Source organism: Oryzias latipes, chromosome 6, assembly GCF_002234675.1.
Source record: "Oryzias latipes chromosome 6, ASM223467v1".
Classification (NCBI taxonomy): Eukaryota; Metazoa; Chordata; class Actinopteri; order Beloniformes; family Adrianichthyidae; genus Oryzias; species Oryzias latipes.
Genome location: NC_019864.2, coordinates 31,275,576 through 31,286,447, shown reverse-complemented (window position 1 = coordinate 31,286,447; position 10,872 = coordinate 31,275,576). Strand labels below are relative to the sequence as shown.

At 48.1% G+C, this 10,872-nt stretch overlaps 1 protein-coding gene and 1 long non-coding RNA gene across 3 annotated transcripts; one reads left to right on the top strand and one right to left on the bottom strand.

Annotated features, from left to right (window-relative positions):
- Positions 1 to 324: 324 nt before the first annotated feature.
- LOC110013812 lies at positions 325 to 2,794 on the bottom strand. Of its 2 annotated transcripts, none has more exons than XR_002288947.1 (2): positions 2,685 to 2,794; positions 325 to 2,391 (listed from the first exon to the last, which is right to left on the bottom strand). It is a non-coding gene; the product is annotated as an uncharacterized LOC110013812 (long non-coding RNA). The 2 variants fall into 2 exon arrangements; XR_002288946.1 differs by having other exon boundaries at positions 2,604 to 2,719.
- LOC101163224 (tyrosine-protein phosphatase non-receptor type 5) lies at positions 2,691 to 10,483 on the top strand. Its single transcript, XM_020700342.1, has 12 exons — positions 2,691 to 2,985; positions 3,243 to 3,365; positions 3,461 to 3,556; positions 3,690 to 3,934; positions 4,325 to 4,517; positions 4,922 to 5,006; positions 5,134 to 5,213; positions 5,305 to 5,442; positions 5,526 to 5,636; positions 7,439 to 7,599; positions 7,832 to 7,945; positions 8,534 to 10,483. Exons 1-12 carry the CDS (start codon positions 2,719 to 2,721, stop codon positions 8,625 to 8,627), a joined length of 1,707 nt encoding a protein of 568 aa, XP_020556001.1. The 5' UTR covers positions 2,691 to 2,718; the 3' UTR covers positions 8,628 to 10,483.
- Positions 10,484 to 10,872: the final 389 nt, after the last annotated feature.

Genomic DNA, 10,872 nt, shown 5'->3' with positions numbered 1-10,872 from the left:
GGTTCTGCCGGGGCAGATGCCAAAGGCTTACCGTGTCCCAGTTCAGACCCGACAGCACAGGCGCTTTTTGAACGGATGGAGATCAGCGTGAACAGGAACGCGTATGAAGCCTGAGAGGGCGCCGTGCGTGAGGAGGACGTTTGATCTGGCAGGTCCAAGTCTTCTGCTTTGACCACGTTTGATCGCCTCATCAGCGCTTTACCACTTTAAATCCTCATTCTGAGGTTTTTTCCCCCCTCAAAGGGCAAATGTTTCACCCTTTTGTGATTATTCTTCATCACCATCATCACCTGTCAACACCACATAAGTTCAGTCAAACACCAGTCCGTTGAATTAGTTCTTTATGTAGTGAGAGTAACAAAGGTTTTCATGTTGGCTCTAACAGAAACGTGTCTGAAATGTCAGATGAAATGTTGCTTTCACAATCATCCACCTTCTCCTTTCACTGTTGTGGTGATGAAGACGGTCCCTGCTTCAATTCTCTGCAGCATTTGCATCTTCTGCCCGTGAAGGTTGTTTTGGGTCCCTCAGTAAGAAAAAAGCCTCCCTGTGGTAAATGAGAAGAACCCCACAGTCAAACTGTGAGGAGAAGCTGTAAAATAAAATAGAATACAATTAAACAGAAAACCTCAATGCAATAAAATAATGAATAAAATGACAACATTAAAACATTAAAATAGTGGGTCCAGACCGATCCATGCTTAAAATAAAAAATAAAGAATAGACAACATTAAAGAGGCTAATGAAGATGTCTAAAAGTTGAATTTAGGAAAACGGTGGAATGAAACAAAAATGAATCTATTTTATGATAAATTACCACGTGGTGTTAGTGTGCAGGTAAAGGTTAGGATGGTTCAATGGATGATGGATGGATAAACAGATGGATGGATGGATGGATGTTGGTTGGATGGCAGATGAACATCAGTTGTACTTTTTCCTTTGTCTCCAGAAAAACAGGAAATCAATACTTCTGTGTCTTCGGGGTTTGAACACATTTTGAGGTCTCCCGCTGCTCTAAGCGTTCTTCATAGAGACCAGCGGAGGACTTTAGTCTGGACTGAACCGACACGCAGAGCCTGAAGCATATTTACCTCCAAAAGCAGAGACCACTGCTTCTTTTTGACAAACCTGAATGTTGTCACAGCTCCACATCGCTGCTGTGTGTTTGTATGAGAGTGTGTGTGTGTGTGTGTGCTCTATTGAGTGTCTGTTGCCACAGTTACCAAAACGCCAACCTCACTACGTCACGGCTTTAGACAACCTTCACATTCAAAAGCGCAGTAGCTTTTCCTCTCTTCCCTCCATCTGCCTTTTGTTTGGAGCTGGAAGCTCACTGGACCTTCAGTTCCAGAACTCAACCTGTCCTCCATGTGCGCGTCCGCCTGTTCACTTTATTTATGTTGCATGTATTCACGTCACCATGGCTACGAGCCGGGCCAACAGGCGTCATCAGAAAGGAGAGGAGGAAAAGCAGAGAAGCCGCTCTCCCCTGGACGCACACACACACACACACACACACACACAGATCCGGTGCTGCTGGTGGGTCTCTGCTCCGGTGAGCTCCTCCATCAGGGTCCAGAAGGACCGAGCAGAAAGGCCGGACTGTGTGAACGCTGATGTGACTGGAGGAATCTGTCTCTGAGGCGCCGGATGAAGTCCGGCCTGACTCATCCTCCTGTTAGAAGAAGGAGGAAGACGAGGCAGAGAGGAAGCTCAGGGAAGCTGGATCTGCAGCGCCGCCTCAGAGGAGCTGGATCCGTCCTTTCATCAGGCTCACGCCGTTGTTCCAGCGCTCTGGCTGTGGTGAAGCTCAGAGGTGGACTTCCTGTTTTGTGTCCTTTAGGAACGACTCACAATGGCGGACTTCAACCAGCTGCTGCGACCTGCAGGACTCCGCCTGATCATGTGATCTGACTCGAAACCTTCGCTGGCGTCCCTCACCGGTGAGCCATCGTAGTTCTTCTGAGGGAAATCGGGTCTGTTATCACAAAAGCTTTCACACGTTCCCAGTGATCAGCCCAATCTGCAAAACACCTTTATTAATAGTTGGAGGACAAATGAGGCAGCAGGAGAGGACTGTGAACACTCAGCTTGGTAAACCAGAAGTGTGTGTGTGTGTGTGTGTGCACATGCGCGTGTGTGTCAGTGGATGATAATGCTCAGGATGGATGAGAGCCACTCTGTTGCCAAGGTGACGGACCAGGCTGTAAACACACTATCTCTGATTCATTTTTCCACAATACACAGTCTCTTTACACACACATACATGCACATGCATGCACGCAGACATGTACACACATATGCACACACGTGCACACACACACATAGAATAGAGGCTGATCAAAGGGCGACCTGAAGATCCGGAGATGAGAGCCTCTTCAGGTTGTTTAGCTGTGGATCAGAGCAGGAATATAAAGGCAGCGGACCCTTTTTGACATCTACACACAAACACACACACTCAGACACAATCGCACAACACCAGAATCCCACACAGCTGTAGCTAAAACTCAAAAGCAGGAGTGAAGGTGAGAGTTGCAGCATGCACACACTTCAGAGGAACCTCGAATCCAAACCACGACCAGCGTGACGGTCAGATCTCAGACCTTCATGTCTCTGTGCTTCAGAGTTTTTCAATCCGATGCCACACGCCATCCCAGAGGCGGAAGATCAGCTAGAGTGGTCACCTGACACGGAGGAACCTCACTGAACCGGAGGACCATGACCCGCCGCCTGAGCAGCTCCACTCGCTCGCACACTGAGGATTCCATCTTTCTGAAGCCGGATGAAGATCCCGTCTGGCTGGATGAACCCACCAAGATAGAAAAAGTGAGTGATGGGGTCCTGAAGAACGAGGGGCTGACGGACGGCACTGATGGACCACCGGGGGACGGCGCACAGGGAAAGGAGGCCTTCCTGCAGAAGGTGTTCGCTCTGGTGGTTGAGATCCACTGCTGGGCTGCACTCTTCATCAGCTCACAAGTTGTGGTAGGTAACCAGGGTTTGCTCTTTGTAAAATGAGGAGGAGGAAGTTCCTTCAGTATAAAAGCTTTGATCTTCCTGCTGTAGCTTTTATTTTGGCGTCTTTGTATGTAAAAACGAGAAGGACGACACTGCTCACTGCTGCAGGAGTAGGCTTCAGTGTGTCTCCTCCCGACCTCAGAGCGTCTGCTCGATTATTGGTGCTGCAAAACTTTAGCTCAAACTGCCCCCCCCCCCCCCCCCCCCCCCCGCCATGTTTCCAGGGTTACTGTGTGTTTTTCCTCCTGGAAGGAAACGGCCCCCTCTCTTCCATCCATAAAGCCCTACACGTCATTGACTTCTACTTTGGCTTCCTCTTGCCTTTCCAGCGCATCTTTGGGTTGGACGTAAGTGTCACTTTGAACCCCCCCTTCACCCCCCATCCTCAGACAGGAGTCCACCATGAGCTGTTTGTAACCTTCTGCTTCTCTGCTCTGCTCAGTCTGTGATGATGATGAAGGAGGTGGCGAACACCAAGCAGCACAAGTGGATCGTCCAGGGAACCTTGGGCATCGGAGCAGCCATCTGCATCCTCATGGTACGACTGTGGTGGACCCTCAAAACGGCTTCTTTGGTGCTGTTCTCCACTTGGACTCGGGTCCTGGAGGGTTTTTAGGTATTCCATGCTGTAATGAAGCCTCACCTCCTGTCTTCTCTGCACCCATGCTCAGGTCGTCCACATGGCGTGTAAGTGGCGTTCTGGACTGTGGTCCACAGACATGGTGTCCAGAGAGATGGGTGACCGCCGGCAGTCTGTGAGCCGCCAGCCCTCCTTCACGCTGTCCGAGTGGACGGATGCTCAGGAGGATCTGCTGGATGTGGAGGCTGAGCCTCAGACTCCGGTCTTTGACTCGGAGCACAGGGCGGATGGCGATGCCGCGACCCTCACAGTGACGCCCGTGGGGCTACAGGAGAGGTCAGCGAGAACCAGGAACTGAGAAGAATGCTTGAAAAATGTTTCTTTAACATGAAAGTTTCAGCAAACTTCAGCCGTTTCTGACTCTAAATTCTGTGGAGGTCCTTCCTCCATAGAGAACACACTGAACTACACCTGTTCATCATAATAACTTTATTTACGGCTGTTAGTTCTTTACAATTTGATCCCAGTTATTCCGTTTTTCTCCAATTCCTGATAAAAATCTCCGTCAGTGGTTTGGTTCGGCCTCCGAACTCCTTCTGGAGCTTCATCATGTTCCAGCATCTTCCTCGACCTGCTGACAGGAAATGCCGTTTTTCATCCTTCTGTGAATGCAGATGTGCTTCTAACAGATCGATTCCTTGTTCCCACCAACTCTGACTCCTGCAGACGAGGCTCCAACGTTTCCCTGACCTTGGACATGTGCACGCCGGGCTGCACCGAGCCCTACGGATACGGAGCGCAGCTGTCTCCCAGGGACCAGTCGGCTCAGGAGTACCTCCGGGAGGGGTCGCACGTCCTGACCCCCGCCATGCTGCACAGCAGGGCCATGGATGACCAGAGCCTGCAGGCGGAGTTCTATGTGAGCGGCACCGCGGCATCCTACACATCAGATTAGGAGACACGCAGCGGTTCCGACACAGACTCAGGCACTAATGCACACGCCCACACATGCACCAACGCTTGTCAGAGCCCATGGTCAGAGCTCTGCACACACCCTGAAGCTTTTCCAGCGTCTGTCAGTGGGCGAAGCGTGGAAGGAGACGCGCATTTGTACACAATAAACCCACGGAGGATTCCACTGTCTGGGAGGCACGATGAATGAGATCGCCAAACATCATCAGAAGCCCTGAAGTCATTCACAATTAGCACAGAAAGGGTTTGGAGTGAAGGCCGCTGGATGGCGATCTGTTGGCGTTTGCCTTGGGCCAATCCCTGGACATTATGCAGACTTTTCAGCTCTGACTCTTCCTTGTGTTCTAACAGGAAACTCCCATGAACTTTGTGGACCCTAAGGAGTACAATTACCCCGGGCTGGTGAGAAAGAACCGCTACAAAACTATCTTACCCAGTAAGTGCAACAATGTGCTGGCAGTCTGAAAGCATAGAGCCCATCCCCCTGGCATGAAGCGCTCAAACGTGTCTCCAAAGATTTGAACCAGAGAAGAATTCAAACTTCATTCATGACTTCTCCACAGATACGCACAGCAGAGTCATCCTGAAGTCACAGGACGAAGAGGACTTTCTGTCCACCTACATCAATGCAAACTATCTGAATGTAAGTGGCCCTTTCTGATCTGTGCTCAGGGGTCAGGGCCTCGCTCTTTGCTCTCACGTCGTTCTAAAAGCTTTCTGTCGCCGTGTTGCAGGGCTACGGGGGCGAGGAGCAGGCCTACATCGCCACACAGGGTCCCACTGTGAACACGGTGGGGGACTTCTGGAGGATGGTGTGGCAGGAGAGAAGTCCAATCATCGTGATGATCACCAACTTGGACGAGAAGAACGAGGTGTGTCTTCGGTGGCAAAGATGAGGAGGGCGAAGAGGAGCTTTGAGCTGGAAAAGTGAAAATCTGCTGTGTGACTTTCTCAGAAATGTGTGGAGTACTGGCCGGAGGACGCCGTCACCCATGAGGGCATTGGGATCCGCGTTGTCTCGGTAACCCAGGAAGATGACTACAGTCTCAGGGTGTTTACTTTGAAGGTTTGTGTTCAAACAGCAAAGACAAACTTGGGACGGGAGGAACGTGAGTTTCACTGTTTCTGATAACCAGAAATGAAGAGAAAATCGAAACAAATGTGTTTTTGACAGCAGTAAGAAAAGACAAGGGGCTGTGTGTATTAGCACAAAGGTCAAAGGGTAGAAATCACAAATAAAACAGATTTGATGTGTTGTGGAGTTCAAGGAAATTTGTTTTTCTGCTTACTTTTGTGTAAAAACAAAAAAAACTTAGGGAAAATCTATCCATCCTTTAATTCATCCACCCATCCATTCATCCATCCTTTTATCCATTCCTTCATCCATCCCTTCATCCCTTCATCCATCCATCCATTCATTCATCCATCCATCCATCCATTCCTTTCATCCATCCATTCATGTATCTATTCATCCATCCATTCATCCATCTATTCATCCATCCAGCCACCCACCCATCCATGCATCCACCTATCCATTCATTCATCCATCCTTTTATCCATTCGTTCATCCATCCATCCATCCATTCCTTTCTTCCATCCCTTCATCCCTTCATCCATCCATCCATTCATCCATCTATTCATCCATCCATCCACCCATCCATCCATCCATCCATCCATCCATCCATCCATCCATCCAGCCATCCATCCATGCATCCACCTATCCATTCATTCATCCATCAATCATCCATCTGTCCATCCGTCCATCCATTCCTTTCTTCCATCCCTTCATCCCTTCATCCATCCATCCATTCATCCATCCATCCATTCATCCATCTATTCATCCATCCATCCATCCATCCATCCATCCATCCACCCATCCATCCATCCATTCATCCATCCATCCATCCATCCATCCATCCATCCATCCATCCATCCATCCATCCATCCATGCATCCACCTATCCATTCCTTTCTTCCATCCCTTCATCCCTTCATCCATCCATCCATTCCTTTCATCCATCCATCCTTCCATCCATTTTCATCCCTTCCTCCAAAGCTAGCAGCAGTCTAAGTAAGTTACTTCCTCCAGCTCCTCTGGGGAATCCCGAGGCGTTCCCAGCTGAGAGTCGTGGTTTCTCCGGTGTGTCCTGGGTGTCCCCGTGTCTCTGCCTGGTGGGACATGCTAAAGCTCATTTCATTTTGTTTGCTTTTTTTTAGTGTGTTGCTTTACTCTTTGTGAAGAACTAACGGCCCTCTTTGATTCATTTGAGGTTGTCTACTTGAATTTTAAAAAATGATTTTTGCTCTTAGAGGACATGGACATATTTGGCAAAACTGCAATAGAAACACTTTTTTCTAACTAAATGAGTCGTGTGGCCAACAGCTCTGCACATCTGATCTCTTAACATCCTGTGTCTTCCATGCATTGAACTGAGACACACACAGACAGAAATGTGAATATATCTGCTTTTTTGACATTTTGTAGAATTTGGGTAAAGTTTTGCACATTTGCGTCATGCAAACACAGCTATTGACATTGAACTGGAGACGGCTCACATGGACTGGATCTGTGTGGGATCCTCGTTTAGATGTGCTCCGAGCTGAAAGCTTGTTGTTTGTTTATCTGTAGTACTGATAATTACAGGCAGCCCCTCAGGGAATTGTGGGAACTGATAGATTTGTACACGGCTCTGAAAAGGAAAGAATACGCTGAAAGCTTTTTTTTTATCTGTATTAACTGTTGTCATGGTAATGTGAAGCCCATTGTGACAACTGTGGTGTAATACTGGGCTACATCAGTGAGCCGTGTGGTTCAACATAGAGAATGACTCGTCTTCACTCACAGTACCTTTGTCTGTCTGCGGGTCAGTGTGGGGAGGAGCAGCGCCGTCTGAAGCAGTACTGGTACACCTCCTGGCCTGACCAGAAGACCCCAGACAAAGCCCCACCCCTTCTGGAGCTGGTACAGGAAGTGGAACGAGCCAGAGAGGAAGCCCCGCCCTCCAGTGGCCCAATCATTGTCCACTGCAGGTAAATGCGTTTAAGTCTGAAGCCTTTTCCATGAACGTCAGTGTCACAGAAAGAATGAAGCGGCTGACGGAGAGACGCTCAGAGAAAATCTCATTTCTGCAGACTCTGCAGCCAAAAATAAAAAAGACAAGAAAGAAAAGGTGTTGAGCATCAACATCCCACCGTTTGGCCACCCTATTAAAAATATTCTAGACACGGTCCTGATTCTGGCCTCCACTCTTGGCTTTTTCAGTGCTGGGATTGGTCGAACAGGCTGCTTCATCGCCACCTCCATCCTGTGCAAACAGCTGAGGACTGAGGGCGTGGTCGACATCCTGAGGACCACCTGCCAGCTCCGTCTGGACAGGTGAAATCCTTATTGCTCATTTTTGTTCATAAATGACTACATTTCACATTTCAAACTGCTATTCTCTTTTTAGAAAATAATTTATTTGAATAAGCCAGTAAAGTTCAGAACATGCTATAACCCTTGTGCTATCCTATGGGGTCCAGATGACCCCCCCCACCCTTCCATTGACGTGTTCTCCCTACCATGACAAAGGTGGATAAAGGTGGAAAGATTTCATGTAATCCATAGACACCAGTGAAGATCACAAATCATTGAAGAAAAAAGGTTCAGAGCACTGTCTAGTGGGTCTAGATGACCCACCTCCCAACGTTAAAGTGCCTGGATAGCAAAAGGGTTAATGTAAAACATCTGTATAATTTCTTTTCATATTAGATCACACCTCTGAACAGAACCGGCTTTTCTAAACTCTAAAACATGAGCCACACCTAAAAACCTCTTGTCTGATGTCATGTATCTGTGCTTCCTCTGCAAATCTTTCGAAACCAATTGAAATGTTTGGACAAACGTTGAAGAAGCTGAATTGTCTGACACATGATTGGCTGTGAGCTGAGACCCTGATTTGCCGGCCTGTGCTGTGTCCTTCAGGGGCGGGATGATCCAAACCTGTGAGCAGTACCAGTTTGTGCATCACGTCCTCAGCCTGTATGAGAAGCAGCTCTCCTGCACCGCCGAGGAGTAGTAGGGGGGCGCCACGGCTGCACCCACACGAGACACACCACTGTACCCCCAACTGCCTCTGGCGCCGCGCTTCGCTGTACCTGAGCTCGCCCACTGAGGGCTGCAGCCCACGCCATCTGTCCACGCGAAGCGCTCCACGGGGAGGCGGGATCTGAGGCAGAAAATCAAACAGGAAGTTGTCATCAGTCCACAGCTCACTGCTGAGCGATGGCAATGCGCTCTCACTCCAGCAAACGTTCATTTGCACGGCTTAGGCTTCTTCCACCGTGGTCTTCATCAGTTTCAGGCGTCTCCTGGTCAGGACGGCTCCGTCTCATCATAACTGAGGTCTTCAATCATCTGTAGAGAAGTTTGCTTCAGAGAAAACTCAGAACAAGGCCCCTTTAGGACACCAACTAGACAGAGATAATCAGATGCCAGCAAAGTATAGCATTGATATTAGAATGTCCATGAGGTGAATTGTTGTTGTCATGTAAAACCAAACGTCACAGAAGGCGTGAGTCTCCTCATCTCCAGGTTGCATGGTGCTACGTGTTCATTCATGGCGGCGTCTGAAATGTAACGGCACATAGGAATGTAACCGTTATGGTCAGATGGTCCACCGTGTTTACAGGAAACCTGTGCATTTAGGCCTCATGGACGTTCCCTCACAGGCGTCACAGAGCCAGCAGCTGGGCCAGGACTGGCTTCTGACAGTGGACAAAGTTCTTCTCAAGGCCATTCATCAGAGGGTGTCCAGCAAAACTTGCCAAAAAAAAGGAGAAGACTTCTGATCAAGGTGTCGCCACCTGGATTTCCTGGGCTGTCTCTGCTTTCACCAGTAGCTGAGGCTCATGGGAAGCCTGTGATTGTTGTATAGACCGGTCCGGCCCAAATCTGTACGAAGCACAATAGACCGTGAGGTTGTCTCTGATGTTATGCTGTAAACTTTTTTTTCCCGTATCGTGTTTTGATGGTGTTGAGTTTAATGGATTGCATGTGCCGTATGGGACTCCACGGGTCCACAATCAAAGCGATGTGATTGGTCGTCCTGCTTTCCGTTGTGTACAATGGTTTGAAGCATATTGTTCTATTGCTTGCTCTCGGCCAACGCTTTTGATACCGTTTGCTTTTGTGAAACAAACCAGAGATATTTTTAGAACATTTTGATACAATCCTTTCGAGTAGATGCCTTGTGTACATTTCTGTTTACACCATGATGGAATGTAGCTCATACTGTGGATCAAACTATTGGTTTATATTGCAAGACTTAATGGAACAAAATGTGACGACTACCTAAGTTACCTTACAGTACAGAGAATAGATAGAATATGTTCGGTATTATTATGACATTGGGCCTTTAGGCTTTGCTTTAATATGCTTTGCTTTCTGTGTTTGTTTCGTTTGAAACGATTTTACCTCAGACAGACTTTTTCCGCGGTTCCTGCATCCATCTGTCGTCTAACTACACAGCTGAGAGATGATTGTAAGGCAGCTAAAACTCTCCACATGCTTTTCTATGGTACAAAAACCCAACCGCATGTTCGGCCGTGAACTTCCTCAAATGACCGATTCAGTCCGGTTGGATCGGCGCAATCGGAACACATCAGCTGGAAATAGGAAGTAAGTCTGCCAAACTGTTCTTCTACCGGAGCACAGGACTGAGCGGCACTCATCTGTTTTTCTGATGTCACCCTCTGATCGAGTCTGAATGAGAGGATTTCATGACAAAGACTTGTTATCAGTGCTCCAGACGATGAAAACATCGGTCAGAACATCAGCAACAACAACCAGCATCAGTGTTTGTCTCCTCTGCTACAGTATTGCTTTCAGTAGTGGGATTTTGCATCCAAATAAAGGTAGATTTTCATGAAAACATGTCTCTCTGAAAGCGTTTCAGTTAAACCGGCTGTTTCAGGTTCTATCAGGTGCCAGTTTCCGGGTGACTCCTTCACACTCTGAGAGGTACACAGGTGGACTCATGAGCACCAGAGCCGACAGTCAGGATGAAGCTAAGGTCCAAAGGGTTGAATCAGGGAGATCTTTACCCCAAACCTCCTCAGGGAAGACGTTCTTCTGCTTAAACAAAGAAAACAAAAAGAAAACTAGATCTAACTAGCGTCTCCACGTTTGGTGAGAAGAGGCTGGTGAGAAAATTCACAAAGAGATATGTGCTATGGCGGCAAAAGACACAGATGTCTGTCACACTAAAAACTACCCAACAATAAAAGGTATGAGCAGAAAAGGCTGTCCGTAAAAGATGGGTG